At 41.9% G+C, this 25,285-nt stretch overlaps 1 protein-coding gene across 2 annotated transcripts; it reads right to left on the reverse strand.

The window, feature by feature from the left end:
- Window positions 1-457: 457 nt before the first annotated feature.
- On the reverse strand, window positions 458-25,142 carry actn2b (actinin, alpha 2b). 2 transcript variants are annotated; one of them, XM_079248934.1, is made up of 21 exons: window positions 24,850-25,142; window positions 20,871-20,985; window positions 20,636-20,755; window positions 16,775-16,861; window positions 15,853-15,940; window positions 14,809-14,887; window positions 12,312-12,393; window positions 10,364-10,449; window positions 10,047-10,139; window positions 9,576-9,806; window positions 9,206-9,353; window positions 8,690-8,840; window positions 5,526-5,634; window positions 4,735-4,875; window positions 4,448-4,630; window positions 4,168-4,302; window positions 3,678-3,857; window positions 3,360-3,506; window positions 2,634-2,699; window positions 2,390-2,548; window positions 458-2,234 (listed from the first exon to the last, which is right to left on the reverse strand). In XM_079248934.1, exons 1-21 carry the CDS (start codon window positions 24,976-24,978, stop codon window positions 2,076-2,078), a joined length of 2,688 nt encoding a protein of 895 aa, XP_079105060.1. In that variant the 5' UTR covers window positions 24,979-25,142; the 3' UTR covers window positions 458-2,075. The 2 variants fall into 2 exon arrangements, with proteins under 2 accessions (XP_079105060.1, XP_079105059.1); XM_079248933.1 differs by lacking the exons at window positions 458-2,234; window positions 2,390-2,548; window positions 2,634-2,699; ... (4 more) ...; window positions 4,735-4,875; window positions 5,526-5,634 and adding exons at window positions 5,669-7,535; window positions 7,632-7,687.
- Between the last annotated feature and the right edge of the window lie 143 nt (window positions 25,143-25,285).

A 25,285-nucleotide genomic window follows, 5' to 3' on the forward strand; every position in this document is an offset into this window, starting at 1 on the left:
ATTTCAATTGTAGAAAAAATAAATTAAAAAATCAAAAACTGATTGAAACCCATTTTGTTTAACCCAGCTATATGGAGTGGTGTCTATGTGCTTCTAATTCACCCACATAACCAAACTATATGCATCTCTTTATATTTGTATCCATTCAAGCCTCAGTTTGCAATGTTGAAAAATAGAAATACTGTAATTTAACCATATTTAAAACAAAAAAGATTTTTTACACAAACAAATCCTGACTTAGAGTATGCTTTCCTAATAAACTAGTGGAGGTGTAACATGTCCCAGTCTTAAGAAATCTGGCATGGGGTCTTGCATTTACACGTATTTTGGCTTCCCATATTTTCCAGCAGGATGACAAATTGCAAAGGAAAGAGATAATTGAAGCAATAAATTATCAGACCGTAGTAAATGGTTGGATTAGTCACAAACAGTTTATTAAATTAATCCATTACCCTGATGTACAAATGAAATAAGCTGTTTGATAGTAGAGCCAAAAACTTTCTTTAATGTGTCAGCGCTGCTCGAAAATCTTTATTTTGCTACCAACATATAACTAATTAAATTTTGATGAAAAAAATGAGAACATTTCGTTTAGAGATAATTGGTGTATGAGCCTGAGTTTGTCAGTCACACTAAAATTAAATTTAATTTAAAGTAGATTGCTTGCTTCTAGTGGGTATTTTACATTCCCAGTGAGCTCTGCTGTTTTGTGGTCAGTGATTTTTAGAAAATCTCATTTAATCCCATCATTTTCTAAACGTGGGTCAACTCAACAGTTTAAGATTAAGAACATCACAAAGATGTTTTAAATAGAATCCCCATTTAATACAACTTAGGGAACATTTTCATTCAATTACTGTATTCATATACTCGTGTGTGACAGCATGGAAGTTCTCTTAACCTTTATTGAGCACTAGTAAAGTAAAACAAAGCAAATGTTGTATAATGTAGGCAACAAAGAAATCTGTTTTCAAAATACCTGATATTGTAACATAAGCAAGTAAAGCAAGCAAGTAAATTGGGATACAAGAGTTGAAATATTTAGTCAACACGCTCCTTAACAGGCAAAGAACACAAAGATGGTTACAATGTTTATGCGTAATTTTTAGGGCAACATTTCTGAAGCAGCAAGAAAAGAATAAGTGAAAGTTAAAATATTGTTTACAGGATGCTTTACATTCACCAAAAAACATGTATATGTCACTGTAAAGTCATTGTGGAAATGCATAATAAAGCATGAGAACTGTTTCTACTGCTACCAGCCTCCAAAAGCAAGAGTGAAAATTTGATCGTTACTCCTTTTCACAAGTATTTCTGATGTATATAAGCATCAGTACATTTGTTGCTGCTACAGAATGTTTTGAATAAATTTGTCCAAATGTGAACATTGTGTATTTAGTCTTCTGTGTTGTGTGCCTTTAAAGCACCAAGCTCTTGTAAACATTTTCTTTTTCCTTCATCCAGCTTCCCACTCTGTTGTTACTGCATTTTTAGGGCCTTTTGGGAGCCCACTGTTTATTGATGGATAGCAGCAGATGTAAAACCGCTTTGACAAACTAATCCACTTTAAGCAACTCAAAAGGCATTGTCAGATGGTTTTATTCCCGAAACAGACACTATGTAGAAACATGAAAATGCATAATACTGCAAGCAAATAGGACTACTTTTTTCACAATTAACCCCAACATTATAAATTTTACTGGTGTTTCGTAACTTTATCTTAATGGTAGAATGATTTGTGTCCAATTATTTATGCATTACATATATGATTTGAGTCTAAGCGGTTCAGATAATGAATGAATGAATGAATGAATGAATATATAGTTTGACTTAATATTTGCTAATTTTACTTTGCGTATGAGGGGACAAAGAGAGTACCAAGAAACATAACATTGATTGGCATGACTGCAGACAGATTAATGCATTAAAAATGATATAAATGAAAGCTCTGATTCAAGTCAACATATTTAATCAGCTGCATATATAGATTGCTTCATGAAGAGATTAAAGGCAGGTAGGGCAGGATGCAGAGGGGAAAATAAAACGGTCAGTAGACAAGACGCTTTCTGGTCAGATTAAAGGTCACTCTCTCCATAGAGGGCAGTGGAGAATGCAGTGTAGTCTAATGCGCCTGGAGGCGCTCCAGGGCCGGCATAAGGTGGCATCCTCATGATGCAATACTCTGCTTGTTCAGGAGGAAGCTCTCTCCTCAGCTCATCCACGAGTATGTAGGGCTGTGTTGGCAAAAATAACATTTAATTTAGAATTCATACAAGTGCACGAGTAAGATGGCAAATACTTGAAGGCGGGGAGGGTTTACAAGAATAGCATTGGCTTAAAATTTCTGCCTGCACGCCAGCAAGCTGCAGCAGCTGAAATGCACTCATACCTTATCAGCTGCCAAGATCCGGAAGGATGCCACAACCTGCTCCGCAGTGTCTGTATCAGCAGTCTCTCTGGTCATAAAGTCAATGAAAGACTGGAAGGAGACAATTCCTGTACTACTTGGATCCACCAACATCATTATTCGGGCAAACTCCACCTCTCCCTAAGACAAGCATGATTGGCAGAGTGTGATTGTCTGCATGCATGTAGGGTAAATAAACCCATCCACCCAACATCAGATACCATACCAAGTCATAACCCATTGAGATGAGGCAGGCTCTGAAGTCATCCGTGTCCATGGCACCATTTTTCTTCTGCAAACAGATGTCACGTTTCAGGTTCATAGAAAGGAAAAGTAAAAAGATTACAGTCCATTTTCTTAGGTGATGCTCACTCTGCTAGTACTGTAGATGAATAGTAGTGTTGTACGTTGAAATAAATAAGACTGAGTAGACTGCTCTCTATTTCAAGCTATTATCGGTTTAAGTGTGATATGAAAAAAGGTGAAAGGTCTAATGATGAATGAGTTTTCTGAGCATAAAATCAGTAACTGTGCGAAGAAGTTGAATTCCGAAACAAGACTTATCAGCACACAGTTATGTTGTGCCTGATTTTGGATGAAATTTCAATTTGTTCACTTACCAAAGCAATATGAGGTAGAGTAACTCTGCTGTGCACACAGATATAACCTGAATAATAGCAGCATTCATTTGTGCAGTTTCACTGTACTATAAAAGCTGTAATGTGCAAAACAATCCTACAATATAGTTAAACACTCCGCAAAACAATTACAGACAGATCTATTTAAAACTGCTGAAAGGCTCAGTTGTAAAAAGCCTGAAACAAGTTCAGCTTTACACACAAAGAGTACTGTAAGGTTAATGTTGTGGCTTTTTTGCTGATTCATCTAGCCAATCAAAGTAACAAAAGTGAGAGAAAAAAACACCCTTGTAATGTAAAATAGTGTGTTATACCCTGTCAAAGTGGTTGAAAGAAGATCTGAACTCATTCATTTGCTGCTGGCTGATACCCTTTGCATCCCGTGTTAGAATCTGGGTCTCAATCTCATTGATGGTTCGGGCGATGGTTGTGAGGAGCAGCTCCCATCCGACACGGATGTGCTGTTGATGTGGAGACAGAAATGAAGATGCCACAATGAAGATAAATATAGTAGCACATAAAACCTGCACCTTTACAAATATGCTGGTAATGATACTGATGAACATTTGTAAATTATGTTGGAGCAGCTTGTACACCCCAATTTCCATCTATATTGTATGTGCATCCTGTACCTCCATAGTGTAATTGGTGTGTTTGTTGTCAAACACAAGTGATTCTTGGATTAGTTGGTGGTCTCCCTCCAACTTGTCGATGTTGGGTTTATAAGCAACAATGACATGCTCAATTTGTTTCAGCTGGGTCATCTGGTCCTCCAGCGTGCCTCCAATCTCCAGGGAGCAGCGCCCAATTTCCTGTCAAGATAACAGAAGCAACAGGGTCAACTTAATTTTAGGAGCAATTTAGATCTTGGATGCCAGTCTAAAGATCTGATGCTTGGCCAGGGAGGAATTAAGTTGCAGCTAACAAAATTCTGTCAGGATACGATAAAGAAATTTTACATCCGTATGATTATATTAAGTATGTTTACTTGGTGTTAATTATCTGGAAAGTCACCATAACGGCATGTCAGTTAGGTAAAACAAATTGGTAAATTATTATCTTCCATTTTATATCTTTTGTTAATTGGATGCTAAATTTTTTATAAAGTCTATGTAATCAAACCTCCATTCTGGTCTGAATCCAAGGTCCAATGAGATTAGCCTGGGCAGCAAACTGCCTTCTCAGCCTTTCATGGGCATGCTGGCGAGCCATCTCCTCCTGGAGGGCACCATCTCTCTGAGGAACCAGTTTCTTCACCTAAAAAAAAACACATTTACACCCTGAAAAAGGCTTTAACATTTAACAGACATATGCTAGTATATCAATGCAATCATATGTGCCTCCATCCTTCATAATTAAGACATCCTGTCTAAACTCTTTCATGCAGAGACAGTTTCGCTACCTTCTCCCACTTGTTGAGAAGCTCTTCTGTTGTAATGGTGCTGTAGGGGTTGATAATGTTGGCCTTGATCCCATAGCTCTGGGAAATTTTCTGCACCTCATTGTGAATTCCCAGGATGGCCTGTCTCTCTGCATCCGCTTCAGGCAGAGTAGCTTTGAACTGCTCATGAGCCGCGATTAGACTCTGGAGGAGGAAGTAAATGGTAAAGTTTCCCTTTGGACTAAGGAGCAGTACTAAAAACTATGACTGTTATTTCACTTTTCAGAGGCGGGGTAGCGTAAGCTTACCTGGACTTCTTCAATAGTATGAACTATGAACATGTCTTGCAGATCTTCCATGGCCCCCTCCATCCAGTTGTTGAAAGGAGCTGACCTCTTGGCAAACTCCAGGAATAACTGATCAATAGTCTCCAGCAACTTGTCTGTGCGCTTAAAGGATGACAAGATACATGTTTTTTATCTTTACAATATTGCATGGAAGGTTGCTTAACACAGTGCTCATGTTTATGTGACACACATCAAACATGACTTGTATTGTTAAATGCCTGAGAACACAACATTGTGCCATGTTAATCTTCCCCCCAAAAAAAAAAAAAATCTGGCCCGTTTGTTTCTGACACAATCCTTCCCCCTTAAGCATGAGTATAATGTGGAGCAGGTTGGACAGAAACCCCCCGTCACTGTCATTCAGAGTTAATCCTTGGCACTTTTCCCAGACCCTGCACATTTGCAGGTCTGGAATGACAATCATGGATCAGAGGAAGTGGCTGGTGGGCTTTGAGCCAGTCACTTCCTGGACAGAACTATATTTCTCCTTCATCCCATTGATTTCACACTTCTACATTGGTCAGGGGTTTTTAGAAGGGATCCTGTTACGTCTTTATTCTTCAGGTCACTGACAGACATCCAAATGCCTATTTTAAGGTTTGGGAGGGAATTTCCATTTGTTCGTAGAACCTTAGCACACTCTTGTGGGGACTTCACATAACCGAACACTTAAAAGGACTGTATGAGCTAAAAAACAAAGCCTTAATATTCCTCTCACTTCCTTTAAACTCAAAGGGTGTATGTCGTCTAACCTCAAGTGCTTCTCTCCTCTTCTGAGTCAGAGTTCCCAGCTTGTCCCATGAATCACAAATGCTCTGGCAGCGTTGGTTTACAGCAGCAACATCATGGTAATCCAGTTCACTGAAAGAAAAACCATTTTAATCCACACCAAACCTTACAGTTTTTAAATAGGCTAATTTGATGTAGATTGAAACGGCAAACCATTTTTTGGACCCCCTTGAAAGGAGATACTGCATCTAAAAAGGAGTTGCTCCAATGGCTTAATTGAAAGGTGTTGTAATGCAACAGTTTCCAAGACCAATAAAGTCATTGCACATGCCACCCAGTTAATACTGGTGGTTAATTTAAAGACTGCTTTGGAAAAGACGGGGAGCAATCGTGTCTGTTGAGAACTCAATGTACAAGTGCAATGTATACTTAACCGTCATTCAGGGGCATGTCAGTAAAAGCCCTGTACTTGTTCAATTTGTCATCTGAATTAAAATTCAGAGTGGTGGCAGGTCAAACCATTAAACACACAAACATCCATTTAAAGTTTATTTCATGTCAAAACAAAAAAACAGTAAACTGCAACAATCACTGAAGCTGCCTTTACTCATTTGTCATCTAGAGTCCTGTTGAGCTGTGAACCCCTTGAACCTTTTGCTGGTCCATTGGATACTGGATTTGGGGGTTGCCAGGATTCTCACGAGAGAGAGACCGGTAGTCTTCATAGCCAACTTGAGTGGTATGGTCCCTGCCAGCCACATAATCCGTCTGGACATGAGAAACCGTGCCAGGAGGAATTTGACCAGTCAAGAATAGATAGAACAGATTTGGAACTGGTCCCACTGAAGCCAGGTCGCCTCCCGGGAAGGAAGGAAACATCGGAGCTGAGGCATAAGGAGACAGCGGAGCAATTTCATGGCCTGCCATTTCAAGGCCTTCCATATCCTGTGCTGAGTTCCCATGCTCAAAGACAGATGATGTTGTACTCAGTTCTCCACCTTGAAAAGGAGGTTCTGGAAAAGGAACCTGAGAGAGCAGATCAGATACACCCATTTGTTCTCCCTGTTCCAAGCTACTGTCAAAGGGACTGGATGGAGAAATTTCAGGATCAGCACTGACCAGCCAAGGCACACCAGGACCTTGTGGACGGGAAGCAGGCACAGTCAGTTTTTTTTGTGGGATACCACCTTCAAACAGCCTGGTAACTGCAGGACCATCTGGATTGGACAGAGGACCCGGTAATTCACTTGACACGTGGGTCGGCCATGAGACAGGAGCTTCTGAACTAACAGAGACAGTCTGTCCTGTTTGTGGGACACGGTCAACAAGCCAGGACACTGCAGGACCATCTGGATTGGACAGAGGACCCGGTAATTCACTTGACACGTGGGTCGGCCATGAGACAGGAGCTTCTGAACTAACAGAGACAGTCTGTCCTGTTTGTGGGACACGGTCAACAAGCCAGGACACTGCAGGACCATCTGGATTGGACAGAGGACCCGGTAATTCACTTGACACGTGGGTCGGCCATGAGACAGGAGCTTCTGAACTAACAGAGACAGTCTGTCCTGTTTGTGGGACACGGTCAACAAGCCAGGACACTGCAGGACCATCTGGATTGGACAGAGGACCCGGTAATTCACTTGACACGTGGGTCGGCCATGAGACAGGAGCTTCTGAACTAACAGAGACAGTCTGTCCTGTTTGTGGGACACGGTCAACAAGCCAGGACACTGCAGGACCATCTGGATTGGACAGAGGACCCGGTAATTCACTTGACACGTGGGTCGGCCATGAGACAGGAGCTTCTGAACTAACAGGAACAGTCCATTTCTCTTGTGGGACACCACTTGCCATCCATGAGACTGCAGGACCTTGCACATTAAGACCTTTTCGTGAGGGCCTAGCAGTCACCCATGACACAGTAGGATCACCTGAACCTCTAGTCCTTGGGCTAAAGTGAAGGAAACTTCTCTGGAAGCCAGGATTCATCACCACATTGGAAGGACGTTCAACATTGTACTGAGTCCAGCCTGGAAAGGGAAAAAAAAGTTAGTGGCAAAACAAAGTCAACAAGAAACTTGTGCTTGTTTGAAGCACTTAAGTTAGCTTGCAATATGTTGCCTCACCTGTGGTTGGGTAAGAACAGACCATCCAGCTTAACAGAGCAATGAGAATCAACTGGCTGGAAAAAGAAAACAGTGTAGTCAAGAAAATGAAGATAAGACTTTAACACATTAAATCTTTTTTTTTTGTTTGTTTGTTTGTTTGTTTTTTAGGGGGGAGGGGTAAAAGACAATTAAATAAAGTAAAGCCTCACATACCTTAATAAGCGCCAAGAAGCCATTTTTGCTTCTAAGCTGAACAACTTCCGTCCTTCCTCAGAGCGCCAGTTAAATACAAAACAGGAAATACTTTGCGACCAAGCCCATAATGAGAAGTTAACGACTCACAGGTCTCTCTCGTTGACTGCTGATTGAGAGCTCCAGCATGCCCCTCAGCCACGCCTTTCACCTTTTCGTTCAGGTTTAATTCAGTGACATGATTTGAAATTTGAAAAAACTACCAGAGTCTCGAAAATTTGCCCGACAGCGGTTTTAAAGTTATTAAAATTATCTCAATTAAACATATCTCAGTAAAGTTTGTGAGAAAACACACGTAGAGAACCACTTTTAAACAGTTTTGCCTCCTTTCTGCTTCCTCTTCTTCTACATTATAAAATGTGAAAACACAAAGCAGAAAACTGTCTTTTGGCTCACTGAACTGTAGCATTCTCTATGAGAAAGCAGTGCAGTGCCGTGCATATATTTATTGATTGTCATTTATGTAATTAAGCCAGGCAACCATGGGTATAGATTTAACACTGACTACTTCCAATTAGCTCTTAGAATAATGCTGTTTAGAGAGGAAGACAAAAAAAGGGCTAAAAGTTTACTTTGCTGTTATCTTCTACCTTGTGATTTTATGTGTTATTTTGTATTGAGCTGTTTTAATGTGTTTTATCTATGTACATTCATATACTTATATTTATTCTATTGTCATATGTTCACTCCTATCACTGTTATTTGCAGCTTTTATTTTGATTTTCTGTACAGCACTTTGGTATGTTTTAAAGTGCTTCATAATAAAGCTGGATTGGATTGGAGCCTCCAGAAAACTACAAGCATCTGCTACAGTGGGTGCATACTTCAGCTCCTGTGCAATGGCAGCAATCTGCTCCACTCTGTCCTGATGGGCTGCCAAGTCGCTCTCAAAGGCCTCGTGTTTTCGAAGCAGTGCTCTGATTTCTGTCAAGGTGGCTGTTTCATAGTCCTTTAGGGACAGGATCACTTCTTTACCTGATATTGCATAAGAGAAAGGAAACAGGTAATTGATAGTTTCGAACAAAACGCAGGCCTTATTTGGTTACTGCAGATGTAGAGAGTATCCTGTTGCAAACCATAACCAGTTGATTGCACTGGACAGACTCTAAAACCTTTAATTACATCTCATTAGGAATCCTAAATAAACCCTGGAGTTAAAAGAAACACTGAGAAGCAGGCTGAGAAATACAGATGGATGTAGATACGCAAAGACCTCATAAATCAAGATGAACAGATAAATAATCAGACCTATGGATACAGCAGCAAAATGAAAAATAAATACATGAGAGAGTAACATGCGTAAATGCATTTTATAATCTAAATGTTAAATTCAAACTAACCATTGGCCCAGTTTTCATGGTTGCTGGCTTTTTGGCGGAACTTTTCTGCCAAGTGGTCAAGCCTCTCCAATCTACGGATCTCTGTGAGGAGCCACTCCTCGAAGCCCTTCTCTGCTTGCTCCAGGCCCTGCCATGCACTGGTTATATCCTGTGCACACAATGAAAGTGGAAAATCCCATTTTAATTTGACTTATAGGCTACAAGAGGTTGTGAATTGTTCTTAAATGAGGATATTATATCAATAACTGTTCAAATGATTGCAAGAACAGAGAAAGGATGAGACTCAACATAAAAACTGGTTCAAACACTAAAAACACTTTTTTTTCACCATAAATTACAACCAGAGAACGAGTTTGAGCTTGTGGCTTACAGAAACCATCTTCCCTTCAGAAGGCATAAAAGCAGGGCGATTGCTGATGCGTAACTTGGTCTGCAGGGTGTTAAAGCTAATCTCTAGCTGGCATTTCTCCTGCACTTTGGGCGGCTTGTGTTGGCGTCTGTAGTCCCTGAAGTCCTCCAGCTTCCGCTGCATCTCTGCCATGGTCTTCTCTGGCGTCCGGTTCTCCAGCCAGGGAGTGGTGCGGCGGATCCACTCCAACAGCTGGGAATAACAATGACAATATGGGAATAAGGGGAAAAGGAAAAAGGTCCGTGTTAGAACTGATTCAGATTTGTGTGGATGTGGTCAGCTTATTACATCAAAAGGATACAATAATGGAGATTAGAAAAACACTTTTTGATTCTAAGTCTGTGGTTTTATTTTGAGCATGTGGTGATATTATCATTATGAATAAAATTTTATTAAAAACAAACAAACAAAAGAATAAACACAAAACTTCACCTCACTGGCCAGTCTCTCATACTCCTCCATCAGTTTCTCATTTTCTTGGTTTACACCAAGCACCTTGCAGATCCTGTTGGCAGCTGTCTCTGCCTGAAAGCACAGGGCATGAGGACATTTAAATTAACCTACAGAGTAAGACATTTGAACTCATACCTATTGATCTTTTTTTTAAACATATCATCATAAACCATCACCTAAACAGCACTTTCAATGATCAACAATGCATTTTCAAATCAATAGATAGCTGCACGTTATTGTGTTCTTTGAAAAGATCAGGACATAGCTCATCGAAGAGACGGATTCAACTTCTGTACCTGTTCAGCTCCAGCAAAAGCATGGTAAAAGCAGGACACATAGGTCATGATAGCTCTCTCATCAGGCTTGGGCGTGTTGATAATATCTGCAAGATCAAGAGATGCCAGAAAGAGAGAGAGAAGTGAAAACTACAACTTGTGTCAACAAAAGATAACAGACTTGCCACATCTGTCAGTTACACATTATTTAGCCTTTACTTTTACTGTGGTTTAATTTATTTGCCATTACATATGATCATGCAACACAAACATACTAACATACAGAACATGTGCAACTGCAACTTCTTTTATAACACGCTTTAAAAACAACAAAGTAGCCCAAAGTGCCACAATGTGCAAAATTAATAACTATTTAAATAAACAGCATATACTGTTTATACTTTATCATTTTAAATACTGTTGAACAAAATAAAAATAATTCCAATCTCCAAAAATCATCTAAGTACCCACTACTGTAATCTGCTATACTTCCCATTTATTGATTTCTAGCCAAGAAAAACTGATGGGATTTACAAAACATGAATGGAAGTATCTAGGACCTGAAATAAGTTTTCCCATTCATTACTCAGGTAGAAATATAGACTCTAGGGTTTAAAAAGACTTCTGTAGAGTTTCAAGTATCAACTAATTTTTTTACTCCTGTAAAAGTATAAAAGTACTGGTTTTAATACTACTTACAGTATAAAGTAAACGTAATATAAGAGAAAAAGGACAAAAGCTCAGGCAGTGCCACAGAGGCTTGTAGCACACTGCCCCACCTCCCCCCAAAAGAAAAATTATTCTAACTGCTGTAGCAGCTATAATTTCATATTTAAAATGTTAAATGTTAAAATTTGGGATGCTACAGGCGACTTGTTCTCTTTCGTCTCCGGCACAGACATGTTTTTAATGGGCTACATGTTTCTGATATGTCCTCGCTGGACTGCGACGTGATTTGTGTCGTGTGTAGATGTGATGGACTGCATACAAACCAGTAGGGTGTCTGAATGGTAGAAGTTTATACAAAGTCAAATTCACTATATCCAGACTGCCTGATTTATCTAGATAAGTTTGCGTGTGTGTGTGTGTGTGTGTGTGTTTGTGTGTGTTTCAAATAATGGAACAGGAGCAACAAGGCTATACTTAAAATGTTCAGATAAAGGCCTGAAAATAATTACTGCAGTAAAGTAATTAATCATCCATTCAATTTCTTAACCACTTAGTCCAATTCAGGTGTGCGAGAAACTGGAGCCTATCCCAGTAGTCATTGGACGAGAGGCAGGGTACACCCTGGACATGCCGCCAGTCCATCACAGTAAAATAATTATGCCTACTTAAATAAGGGGACTTTCTGTTTTGTCACTGGAAATCTCTGTTTAATTCTAAGAAGCTTGAAAATCCATATTTGAAAAGCAAATATTGTGTATAGGCAAATATTCATGACACAATCTGACGACGCCTTCTCTAAGTAATCCTGAGAAGTTCTCCAGGCTTCCTGAAAGACATTTCAAAGCTCTTCATTGGATGTTTGGTGCATTTTTTTCTGCTTTCTCTCAAGATTTTCCCCCAATACTTCAATAATGTTGAGGCCAAGGCTCGACAAAGGATTCATAACTCTGTTTGCATCTTTCAGGTCCTGTGTTGGATAGTTTTCCTGGATTTTTTTCTTTTCTTTCCTTTAGAACTTTATTTTCAGATACAGTTCATCTACTGTTGTCTTTTTGTTTGTTTGTTCTTTGGCTGTCACTTCTTTTGTTGTCAATTTGCTTTAAAGCAACTATTTTCCAAAGAAAATCTTTAAAAGGCCTTCAGAGGTTCTGGAGAACTATTCCTTAAGACCACTTTCAAAGATGAGTCTAATTCTAAAAAAATCATAAAGAAACAAGGGGTTCAACAATTTAGCACAGTGCTTTATGCTGCCTGATAATCTTTATTTTGGAAATAGAAAAGTTAATGTTAGGCATGTTACCTTCTGCATCCAGCATCTTGGGAATGTCCAGGTGTTTTTCAGCTATGTCAAAAGCCAGGTTCAGGTTCCCCAGAGGATCATCCTAAAAATAAGAACCAAATTCTTTGTCATTGTACAGCCATGTCAAACTTAAAATGCCAATGAGCTGCTCCACATGCAACAGAGGACATAAACTCCTTTGTTAAAGCTCTCTATTCGTACAGCACTTCGCATGCATATTAGAAGGAATTCAAAGACTGCAATGCACTGCGTTGGGATTTTCTACAGTCATGAGATTAGCAAGTTATGTAAAATAAACGAGGTCTTCAAAGATAAGTCAACTTTTAGCTGCTCATTTTTTCTAATCTTTCACAAATTAAATAAAAAAATTCTGATTTACTTCATTTGACAAAGTAATTGATACAATAAAAAGTCTTAAGCATCTACAATTGATCTCTTTGAGCTTATTAAACTGTTTTATTTGCCCATTTCTGCTTTATAATTAATTATATGGGTAATTATTCATGTAAAATTGTGATAAAATATCACAATTATCAAAATATCAGTGGGAGTGGTCGACTAAGCTAACTTTAAACCCTTTGCTGTTAAGGGGGCCAACAGGGAGAGTGTCGAGGGGTAAAGAGATCATGCTATCATGCTGCTGCTATTGTCCCTGTATAGCTTTTCCATAAAGGTATCAGGTGGGGGGGAGCACATCACATGACACCACCAGCTGCTCACAGTGCAAGACAGATAGATGAATGGTAAACCAATGGGATAGAGGGATAAATAGAGGGATGGAGAGAAGAACAGCCCTGCCATTAGAGACTGAGCCTGACCAGAGATGTCTCAGCAGGCTGTAACAAGCTTAATGAACACGCTCACCTGGAGCCAGACTCAGCAGCTGCCTGGCTCACAATACAACTGTCTCCTGGCAGCATGAGCACAACTGAGAAGTCAAAGTGTGATTATACGGGTGAATACGTATGTCAAACACACAGACTAAGTGAAGAAAAGACAGTGGAAAGAAACAGCATAATAGGGTGCACCCAGTCCTAATTAAGAAATTGGCACAATCCTTTCAGAGCTACTTACGATTTGACTGGTAAATATCGCCGTAACTTTTCTATAGGCACCTTGGCTGTTCTATAGGCTGTAACTGGGGAACGCAGTGTGACACAAGAGGTAAAGATAAGGCCGAGCTCTGCGAGGTCTACAGCTCTCATGCTCCTGGAAATATTCAGGGTCAGGTCGATGTCACATCCTTGAGTTGCGTGCTGAAAAGTGAGTGCCTCAAAATCAAAATGAAAATGTCCCTCCCCATATTCAGCCACGGTGTTTCCCTGCTGCACATTCACCAGACAAAGACACGTTTATGAGGTCAGTTATGCAGGTTCTTCCACATACATAATGCTAATTATTTAAAACCTTGTTAAATTTAGTTCATTGTTATATTTTTTGCTACAAAATCCCCTGGCAGCATTTCCATGGTGAGGGATTTGTTGAGGACAAGCTGCTTTATAAATTATCACACTTGAAAGCAGGAGACTGACACCTCCAATATTGCTGCAGCAGGCTTGGCCTTTCCATCAGGCTAAGACAGCACCTTCTTCCAGGAGGCAAAGGGTGATTTACCTGCGTATTATTGTGTCTTGACAGATTTGGAAAGGGATGTCAAAAATGCTCTGTAGCTCTGCAAATAAGCAGCTCACTGAGGCCCCCACCTGTTATTGCACAGGCACTGAAAATCCTGGGTATCTATATTTAACCAAGGCATTTAAATGAGACGCGGGTATTTTCCCTGCAAACACATAGACCTCAAGTAATATGTGCAATACTGGATGTCCAAATGCACTTTGGGGTGAAAGGCCACACTGTCTCATCATTAGATCCAATGCTGTGATGGATACAGTGGGGTTGCACAAAAGTATGCCTGGAACTAAATGCGGTAGTCTGTTTTTATGCTTGTTACGACTGAATTGTAAAGTGACTGCTCTGCTTTGGAATAATGAAGCATGAGGAGAGACTAAGTGAATGCAATCAGGATAAAAAATATTCTGCTATCAGGGTGAGACATCCTGAAACATTATAACCATTAGCAAAATAACACGCATAAATTAAACTAGACTTGACTCCCCTCAGACAGCCTTACTTCTTGTCAAGCTACACTGTAATTAGCAGCAGGAGCAATAGTCCCGACAAATTCATTCAAGTTTGAATAAAGCACTAAATAATCTGCATATTAATTACATAAAGAAACAGAGAAACAGGTGAGCAATGCAGGTGAGATGTTACAAGGGGGATAATGACATAATTAAAGCCCAAAACATGACTAGCTTTATTTTTCGGCCTTTCAAAATATAAATGAACACAAAATATCCCAGATTAGTCCGTTTTCACGGTGTGCAACATTTAATTCGTTCACACTGTGTCATACATGTTAATTTCTTGGGAATCTGTGTGTTAGTGTGCTGGACTGAAACACAGCATCCTGGTTATGAGTGCAGCCGCACGACACCTTGTTGAGCTTAGAGAAGTCGAGGAGGTCGGGTCTGTGCCTATGAATCAGGGCGCAGAAGGCCAGGCCATCCTTCCAGCTTCACCAGCCAATAAGCAAAAAGAACCAACATGTCAGTTCAAAGAGACGAGCAGTGTTGCCAGTTTAGCCACTTAGCAAGGTTTCAGACTCCTAAAGCAACTTTTTTTTTTGCTTTTTCCAAAAAAGCAACCAGCAACAAATGTTTTCTGCCGTTACTGGAGAGCTTTTGGAGACTGACGTGAAAGCAGGTATCATATTTATTTTTAATAAACAGCCTCGCTGCACATGTTCAAATGCACTCGGAGGAGTCTTGGTCCTCACGCAGCAGCAGTCCCACCTCCCCGCTACACAGAGCAGGAGATGATCACCTCTGCTCCATGACCAGACTGAAAATGTAAAAACATAAAGCTGCTACTGTCTGATCCTGTCTTGGCTTACTGTCAGATATTAATTTCTCCTAAAGAATAGTGTAAATAAAAGGTGATGTAACATGTTTTAGACTCCTAAATGAAAAAAAACTACCTACACTTAAATAATAACATAATAATAATAAAACATATAAACGAAAAAAAAACAAAAAAAAAAAAAACAGAGAAGATAATGACATAAGGTTTTTATGTTCTAAACATATTTAGAGTGTGATATTATCAATTTGGCCTCTCCGGTGACATTATTCCCATAGTCTATTATATCTGTATTGCCAGTTTGATTATGCTAATTAGGTGATGACATAATTTAGCAACTTCTAGCGACTTTAAAGCCGCCAATAGCTTCTTTCTTACGGAGAAGTTGACAAAACTGGAAGGAAAAACTTCTTTTGTCCAGTTTTAGCAATATTTAAAAAATGTTGCAACAGGACTTTGCGGCATTTCACCACTGACACACGCTGGTTGTGATGTTTCTGTTGTTTGAAATCACGCTAAGTCAGATTAACACCACTTTTCAGGTTTAACAACGTCTATAACAAAAGAACAATAAAAATTTTTTTAAAAAAACCCAGGAGACAGAGCTTGTTGAACTTACCTGACATGGAAGTTTTGGACATTAACGTTCCTGTAGGGAGCAGTTTTCCTTTGACACCAGAGAAGAAGACCTTCTTTGGCAGATGTTTCTGATGAGACAGAATTCCCACAAACACATAGTTTTATAATTATAGGAACATAATACAAAGCTGGTTTTTACTAGTTTATGGTGTTTGTGTACACAAAAACCTCTTTGTTTTGTAAAAGTTACAGCAGTGCATGTGTTTTCAAGACCGATACAGACCCCATACCATCGGTGAGAGGCGGGTTCACCCTGAACAGTGTGCAAGTCCATTATCGAGGCAAACAACCCAAGCAGGGATTTAGAATTAGCGGTTAAGCTGACATGTATCTCTTTAAAAGCTGAAAGACAGCATTTCCTGGTATTTTTTAAAATAAATAAAGGTTTTTATCTGTGGAACACACTAGCCTATAACTCATTGTGTCTCTGATCAGACTGTGCTGTGGGCAGGATGTTGTTTATACTGTGACAGCAGAGAGAAGAGACTGCTGCAAAGCTGAAACTGTGCAGCTTCAAATTCATATAGTTTTTATCAGGAACTATTTTGAAACTGGAAACAACTGTGAAAAAAATGTGCCAGTTCCCTAATTATTCAACCATCGATTTTCATCCTACATCATCAGAAAATAATGTACCTAATTGTAGCTTTAGGGAGGATTTTTCACTGATGTTTTATCCTCAACAGTGCAGTTTGTACATTATTATTATAATTAATTATATAATTAAATCTTTAAAAGACCAGACAGCCACCAGAGGTACAATTTTGTTCTCTAGAAGGTATAAAGACTTCATGTTCTGAGCGGTTATGGTAAAACATGTCTCATGTCTGGTAAAACATGGCTCACTTGAGCTTTAGATGTACAGATTTGGACATAATATCTGTAAGTGTTCATTTTCTGACCTTCCACAGATATGTCCTGGATGGCGAAGCGGAGGATGATGGTCCAAATCATTCCTAGAGTCATCTTTACGTTTCCATCCACAATCTCTGAAATGCAAAACACAGTTACAAACACGATGCAGAGAAGTATTAAATGAAGATAATCTCATTATTGTTGGCAAGTATCAGCATTAAAATGTAATTTCGGAAATTATTGGTATTTTAACGTTATTTTACTTGTTTAATGACACAACCTTTACACAATATGTACATATTATTTATATATACATATATACATATATATATACATATATATATATATATATACCTCTCCCTGAGCCGTCACCTTATCGTGGTGGAGGGGTTTGTGCGTCCCGAAGATCCTACCAGCTATGTTGTCGGGGGCTTTATGCCCCTGGTAGGGTCACCCATGGCAAACAGGTGTCTAGGGGAGGGACCAGACCAAGCACAGCTCATAGACCCCTATGACGATGACAAACCTGGGCATAAATGTTCCCTTGCCCGGACGCGGGTTACCGGGACCCCCCTCTGGAGCCAGGCCTGGAGGCGGGGTACGAGAGCGAGCGTCTGGTGGCCGGGCCTTCACCCATGGGGCCCGGTCGGGCTCAGCCCGAAAGGGTTACATGGGCCCCACCTCCCGTGGGCTCACCATCTGCGGGAGGAGCCGTAGGGGTCGGGTGCAGTGTGAGCTGGGCAGCAGCAAGGGGCGGGGACCCTGGCGGTCCGATCCCCGGCTGCAGAAGCTGGCTCTAGGGACGTGGAACGTCACTTCTCTGGTAGGGAAGGAGCCTGAGCTGGTGCGCGAGGTTCAGCGGTTCCGACTAGATATAGTTGGACTCACCTCGACGCATGGCTTGGGCTCTGGAACCAGTACCCTCGAGAGGGGCTGGACCTTCTTCCACTCTGGAGTTGCTCATGGTGAGAGGCGCCGAGCAGGTGTGGGCATTCTCATCAGCCCCCAGCTTGGTGCCTGCACGTTGGGGTTTACCCCGGTGGATGAAAGGGTAGTTTCCCTCCGCCTCCGGGTGAGGGGACGGGTCCTGACTGTTGTCTGTGCTTATGCGCCGAACAGCAGTTCAGAGTACCCACCCTTTCTGGGGTCCTTGGAGGGAGTGCTGGAGGGTGCTCCTTCTGGGGACTCCATTGTTCCGCTGGGGGACTTCAATGCTCACGTGGGCAATGACAGTGAGACCTGGAGGGGAGTGATTGGGAGGCATGGTCCCCCCCCTCTGAACCCAAATGGTGTTTTGTTATTGGACTTCTGTGCTCATCATGGATTGTCTATAACGAACACCATGTCAGAGCTGGCAGGCCCAAACGTGTTGTCAGGGTCTGCTGGGAACGTCTGGCTGAGTCCCCTGTCAGAGCGAGCTTCAACTCCCACCTTCAGCAGAGCATCGAACATGTCCCGAGTGAGGCGGGGGACATTGAGTCCGAATGGGCTGTGTTCCGTGCCTCTATTGCTGAGGCGGCCAGCCGGAGCTGTGGCTGCAAGGTCGTTGGTGCCTGTCGTGGCGGTAATCCAAGGACTCGTTGGTGGACACCAGCAGTGAGGGATGCTGTCAAGCTGAAGAAGGAGTCCTATCGGGCCTTCTTGGCCTGTGGGACTCTGGAGGCAGCTGATCGGTACCGGCGGGCTAAGCGGCATGCGGCTTCGGCCGTTGCCGAGGCAAAAACTCGGGCATGGGAGGAGTTCGGCGAGGCCATGGAGAAAGACTTCCGGACGGCTTCGAGGAGATTCTGGTCCACCATCCGGCGGCTCAGGGGGGGGAAGCAGTGCTCCATCAATACTGTGTACAGTGGAGATGGGGAGCTGCTGACCTCAACTCGGGACGTTGTGGGTCGGTGGAGGGAATACTTCGAAGACCTCCTCAATCCTACCAACACGTCTTCCCATGAGGGAGCAGAGCTGGGGAACTCAGGGGTGGACTCTCCTATCTCTGGGGCTGAAGTCGCTGAGGTGGTCAAAACGCTCCTTGGCGGCAAGGCCCCGGGGGTGGATGAGATCCGCCCGGAGTTCCTTAAGGCTCTGGATGCTGTGGGGTTGTCCTGGCTGACACGCCTCTGCAGCATCGCGTGGACATCGGGGGCAGTACCGCTGGATTGGCAGACTGGGGTGGTGGTCCCCCTTTTTAAGAAGGGGGACCAGAGGGTGTGTTCCAATTACAGGGGAATCACACTCCTCAGCCTCCCTGGTAAGGTCTATTCAGGGGTCCTGGAGAGGAGGGTCCGCTGGATAGTCGAATCCCGGATTGAGGAGGAGCAGTGTGGTTTTCGTCCTGGTCGCGGAACAGTGGACCAGCTCTATACCCTCTCTGGGGTCCTGGAGGGGGCATGGGAGTTTGCCCAACCAGTCTACATGTGCTTTGTGGACCTGGAGAAGGCATTCGACCGTGTCCCCCGGGGGCTCCTGTGGGGGGTACTCCGGGAGTATGGGGTACCGGACCCCCTTGTACGAGCTGTCCGGTCCCTGTACGACAGGTGTCAGAGCTTGGTCCGCATTGCCGGTAGTAAGTCGGATTCGTTTCCGGTGAGGGTTGGACTCCGCCAAGGCTGCCCTTTATCGCCGATTCTGTTCATAACTTATATGGACAGAATTTCTAGGCGCAGCCGAGGTGTTGAGGGGATCCGACTTGGTGGCCTCAGGATTGGGTCCCTGCTTTTTGCGGATGACGTGGTCCTGTTGGCTTCATCTGGTCGTGATCTCCAGCTCTCGCTTGAGCGATTCGCGGCCGAGTGTGAAGCGGCTGGGATGAGAATCAGCACCTCAAAATCTGAGACCATGGTCCTCAGCCGGAATAGGGTGGATTGCCCTCTCCGGGTCGGGAGTCAGGTCCTGCCTCAAGTGGAGGAGTTTAAATATCTCGGGGTCTTGTTCACGAGTGAGGGAAGGATGGAGCGTGAGATCGACAGACGGATCGGTGCGGTGTCTGCAGTAATGCGGGCTCTGCGCCGGTCTGTCGTGGTGAAGAAGGAGCTGAGCCAGAAGGCGAAGCTCTCGATTTATCAGTCGATCTACGTTCCTACCCTCACCTATGGTCATGAGCTGTGGGTCGTGACCGAAAGAACGAGATCTCGTATACAGGCGGCTGAAATGAGTTTCCTCCGCAGGGTGGCCGGGCTCTCCCTTAGAGATAGGGTGAGGAGCTCGGTCATCCGGGAGGAGATCAGAGTAGAGCCGCTGCTCCTTCGCATCGAGAGGAACCAGTTGAGGTGGCTCGGGCATCTGGTCAGGATGCCTCCTGGACGCCTCCCTGGTGAGGTGTTCCAGGCACGTCCCTCGGGGAGGAGACCCCGGGGAAGACCCAGGACACGCTGGAGGGATTATATCTCTCGGCTGGCCTGGGAACGCCTCGGGATCCCCCCCGCAGAGTTGGCAAATGTGGCTGGGGAGAGGGAAGTCTGGGCTTCCCTGCTTAGGCTGCTGCCCCCGCGACCCGACCCCGGATAAGCGGCAGAAGATGGATGGATGGATGGATGGATGGATATATATATATACATATAGATATATATATATATATATATATATATATATATATATATATATATATATATATATATATATATATATATATATATATATATATGTATATATATATATATATATATGAACTCCAGCTGAGTTTTAGATATATATATATATATATTTTTTTTTTTTTGCCACAACTTCTTCCAAAAACATTTATATTGGTTGACATCGGTCAGAAATTAAGAGTTTGACAAACTCACTATATCCATTTAAAAAAAACAAAAAAACAATATCAAACACCCTCACTCATTACTTAAAGTTTTCTTTCACAGGTGAACACCATGAGCTTGGATCCTTGATGGCTTTTAATATTTACATGAAATATAGAGTACCTTCGGCTCCAATGGAAACCAGTTTCACTCCTTTACTTGTGATGAACTCCAAAGCTTTGTTGACATTAGCGATCTTATGAAACCGCATCTTCCCTCTGTCTGGCTTGGGTAACCTTTCTCCTGCAAACAGAGCATCGAGTGAGAGAGTCAGACAGCTGATAACACAAAGGAAATCAATCAGTGAGGTTTGAAAACAATAAAACATGGAGGAAATATATTCCTGTAGGGCTCTAACCTGAGATGACTTCCAGGAGGAGCATGAGTTTTAATCCATTCCTGAAGTCCTCCTCAATGTTTTCAATCTGAGTACCAGCCTTCCTCAGGTGAGAGTTACACCAGGCTGTGAAGGTCTAATGGGAAAGGGATCCCCAGGTCACATTAATTCAGACTTTGGGACATGAAAACAGTTATATTTATTTCCAGTTCTGTTCATCTGTCCAAAAAAAAAAAAAAAAACCAAGAAAAAAGATACTTCCAACTCAAAGCCTCCTTTAGCCTGAACAGATTACACAATAAACAAACTGAGAGCCAACATCTAAACAAGCTTCCACAGTGGCGTATCCTCATGCTGTTAACCGCTTTGACCAGGTTAACCTTCAGTCTCGCAAAGCATTCATCAGAAACTTTTCCCACAATAAATGTACTCAATTTGGCATCCTGAAATACTGTGAATCAAGTTAAGACTGGAACATTATCTTTCTCCTATTTTTGTAAAGTCTCTCAGCAGCCAGCAGCAGAGTTCACAGACACTCAGCACTGTACAGATGAAAGCCGGGAGCCGAGTGGAGCGCATTCCAGCCGATATAAGGTGTTAAATTTAGACCGCTCTGTTGTGGCTCACGATAAGAGACCAAGGGGAAAAACGTCAAAATGTCCCGCCGTGCCGACATGAGGGAAAATGTCACATGGATGCTCTAGTGTCACTTTCTGTCGCTATTTTGCCACTTATTATATGACACGGATGTGCTACAGCTGCATGAGGATGGCTGTAACGTGCGTGCTGTTGATCCCGGTCACGTGTGTTTGTGTAGAGAGGTATGATGACAGGAGGGAGCAGATGAAGGATGGGAGGCTTAGAAAAACTGGTTGATTTAACAGATCTGATGTGGTGTTATTATACTGTTAATATCTGCTGTGTAAAAGGTGTTTAAATCCATTTGCTGATCAACAGATTGTAAAGCTCTCCAGCTGTTGACACTTCCTGATGGCGTTTTCATTTTCAACCTCTCACATTCACACACGGTTGAGTCTGAATGAGTGTTTCCTTATGGTTTATTACTGGGTTATCGTTCAGAAAAATAATGGAAACACACGCTGGCTTTACATTTACACATTTGCCTTCCCTTCTGTTTGGATTGCGTAACTTTATTCGGCTGTTTTAAGTTTATTCTGCTCTATAGGAGGCAAGTGTGGCATAAGCATATAAGCACAGTTTGACTGTTGAATTTCAACATTGATATTTCTATGTGCGCATATAAAGATGTAGCGAAGTGTCGTTAAACAATACTTTGTCACTTCTTAAAAAGCATCCTTGCTCCCAGAAGTACTGCATATGGGTGCTCAGTCAGTCACTTAAGTTCCCCACCCCCTTGGGTGCCGGTGCAAAAGCAGAATATTACAGGCTTGAGAGTGAAGGCTATCCCATTCCACACACTGAGCCCATGGGACTGTGTGTGTCATTGTACTGCTGTCCTACTTGTTAAAAAAAAAAACATGGCCTGCTGGTCCTCCAAATTGGACCCAACCACAGTCGCAGAACACCACTGCCCACTTTCCAAGCACCCCTAAGCGCTCCAGCACTGCTTGCACAGTGACGATTAACAGCTAAAAATATTCATGAATCACATCCAGAGAGGACCAACCCCTGTTACTGGACTGACTGATGCCTTCAGGGCCTCACTAGGGGAGAGGCTGGCAGGTCTGTGTCCAGGAGGGTGGAAAATGTTTAACCAGAAGTTTCACATTTTGGAGAAGCTTAGCCTCATCGATGAATCATACTGCTCCCTTGTGTTACTTCTATAGATCGACTTGTGCTCTTTCCCCTAATGAGACACAGCAGCCTGGCAACAGATCTGGCTCCGTCTCTAGGACATGAAAGGTCAATGAATGGCTAATCCATCTCCAATAAACTTGTCTGAGTCAGGCAACAGATTGACAAAGGATCCATTTAAGTAGCAAAGAAAAAAAAAAAACACTCCCCCCCCCCCCCCCCCCCCCCCCCCCCTCCATTGTGGTTTTATAAAAGTGGAATTACTCAAAGTGACAAAGAGAAGACCTTAAAGGAGAAAACAAGTGAGTTGGCAACACTATTGCTCATTATGATATCAAGCTGGAGCCCACAGCAGGCCAGAAAGAAACCACTACATTACTCAATGCAACCATCATCACTTCTGGACATTTTGGGCTTCAGTTTACAGCAGAAAAGAATTCTCTATCCAGCATAATTTCCTAATTATAATTCGTAAATAAATAAAGGAGCACACATAAAAATGTTGCGTTTATGGAAGTGAGACTTGGTATCATGTTGCTGCCTTGTGTTACCAAAAATAAGCATATTGTCATCCATCCCTTGAGAAGGCCACATGAGGGTTAGAGAGGGCATGGTCTCTGATAAAGCTGCAGTTTAAGGCCCAAGCCAAGTATTAAAACCCCTAAAACCAAGTGGCAGTGCGAGAGACCAAGGCTATATCGAGTTGAGCTGGTGCTGGTTCAATATTTCTGTGTGGTTTCTATAAACAAAAGAATTCCACGCCAAGGACACTGGATTAACCCCACTATAATGCCTTTTGGTCCTCAGGTTAAAATTAGATTCAGCGTCCATTCTAATCCTGAGAGCGTCATCGTGTGTTAAAAGCATCTGTTGACAGCTCGCATTCCGCACGTATCAGCGGAGAGGCAGCAGCTTGCAGAGCCGCTGGAAGGTACAGCTATTGTTAGCTGGTACCCGCCGCATCCGTCCGTCAAGCTGCCGTCACTGGACCGAGCCGGAGTCAAGTCCGCGGCACGCAGCTGGGACAGCACCGGAAGCTGTCTGATGTCATCCTTCATAATAAAACTACACGTGAGGGCTTTTTTTTTGACAGGCGATAAGGACCTTGTTTCACAGTCTTTGCTCTGGTGTCTGATATTTAGAAAGCTTTTCTATTTCTCAGGGTGGCTTATATATGTATATATATATATATATATATATATATATATATATATATATATTATAGCTGCAGAATGATGGTCTGGCTACTGTGTTGTTTTATCTAACTGAAGTCAAGAAAAATTACTAGCAAAAAAAGTTTTACAAATTTTTTTTGTTTGTTTTTAATCCACAAAAATCAGCAAAATCGAAGAATTTTATATATAATTATATATATATATATATATATATATATATATATATATATATATATATATATATATGCAACTTTGCAGTTAGTTCAATTTTTAATGTTTTTTGTTGTTTACACTTTTGCAGATTGTTGAGGAAATCACTTTACAGTTAAATGTTTTCTCTTGATTCCTAATTATTTTGCTTTTTTTTTTTTTGTGCTTTTTGCATCTCACCTTAGCTACCTTCTTAACTCCAAGAAGATGTTTGCATTTCATTTTGCCAATTCATGTTATTTTCATAGCTCTTTTATAACCATTCAAGTCACAATTAGATAATTATCAATATATTGGTGGAAGATCTATAACTGTGATGACTTTGTAAGTCTATATATTATATTTTAAGTCTCATTTTGGTGATCGTTTGCTTCTCATGGTGGATGCTGACTCTTATGGTGGATGTTTTTGTGTTCATGAAACAGAACCAGATTGCATACTTTAACCTAGATGCTACTGTGTGACAAATGAACAAGCTATTAACGCAAGCTAACACAATAGTACAATAATTGCAAGCTTTTTTTTAAAGTCCTGCATCATCACAGAGAACTGAGTTTGATCAATTTGTCATTCTTTTAGTTTTACACTGACGGAAAAGGGTGTTTTATTGTGATAAATGCCGGACCGGAAGTTAACTAGTTGCCATAACGAACTTATCGCTTTTAACTTTTAGATGCATTAATTCAAATCTTTTTTTTTTTTTTTTAAAGTAAGCCATACTTTTGATTAAAAAACTTAAATGATCCAACAGTGAATTAGTTTTCTCTCCTTCCTATTTGACCGGTTTGCAAGTTTAACAAGCTAACATTGCTACTTGAGTAATAAAAAGTGTGACATACTTTCCTCTGCTGTTGCTCCCAGGCAGGGTCCAGCAACATGTCCCTGTCCCATTCTTCCTCCTGTAGCATATACTCATCCTCGTACCCGTTGTCATAGTGCACCGTTGTCTCCATTTGGCTCATCATCATTGTGCCGCTATTATTTTGTCTTTTTTTTTTTTTAACTTAAAGGCGTTATCCTTTCAGATGTAGCTGATGAAGAGTAATGGACAGCTTCCTGACTTTCTCCTCTCTGTCGCTGCTTGTGCTTCTCTCTCTCCCTCGCGCTTGCCCTTGTCCTCCCGACCGGACACACGTCTAGCCCTGGTTGCCACGGGTGGGCAAATGTCTGTATCATTAGTACTGGCCAGTCACGTGATGGCTTCATACACCCCCCCCCCCCCAAAAAAAAAAAAAAAAAAATCCCCATCACTCAACTCCACCCAAACTAAAAACC

This window comes from Telmatherina bonti (assembly GCF_933228915.1).
Source record: "Telmatherina bonti genome assembly, chromosome: 11".
In the NCBI taxonomy this organism is placed as follows: Eukaryota; Metazoa; Chordata; class Actinopteri; order Atheriniformes; family Telmatherinidae; genus Telmatherina; species Telmatherina bonti.

Coding starts and splice junctions, on each gene's coding strand:
- actn2b (XM_079248933.1), bottom strand. CDS start 24,978: ATGATGATGAGCCAAATGGAGACAACGGTGCACTATGACAACGGGTAC. Junction 20,986..24,849: donor GGGAGCAACAGCAGAGGAAA/GTATGTCACACT, acceptor CTTTCCCATTAG/ACCTTCACAGCCTGGTGTAA. Junction 15,941..16,774: donor CCAGGACATATCTGTGGAAG/GTCAGAAAATGA, acceptor CTGTCTCATCAG/AAACATCTGCCAAAGAAGGT.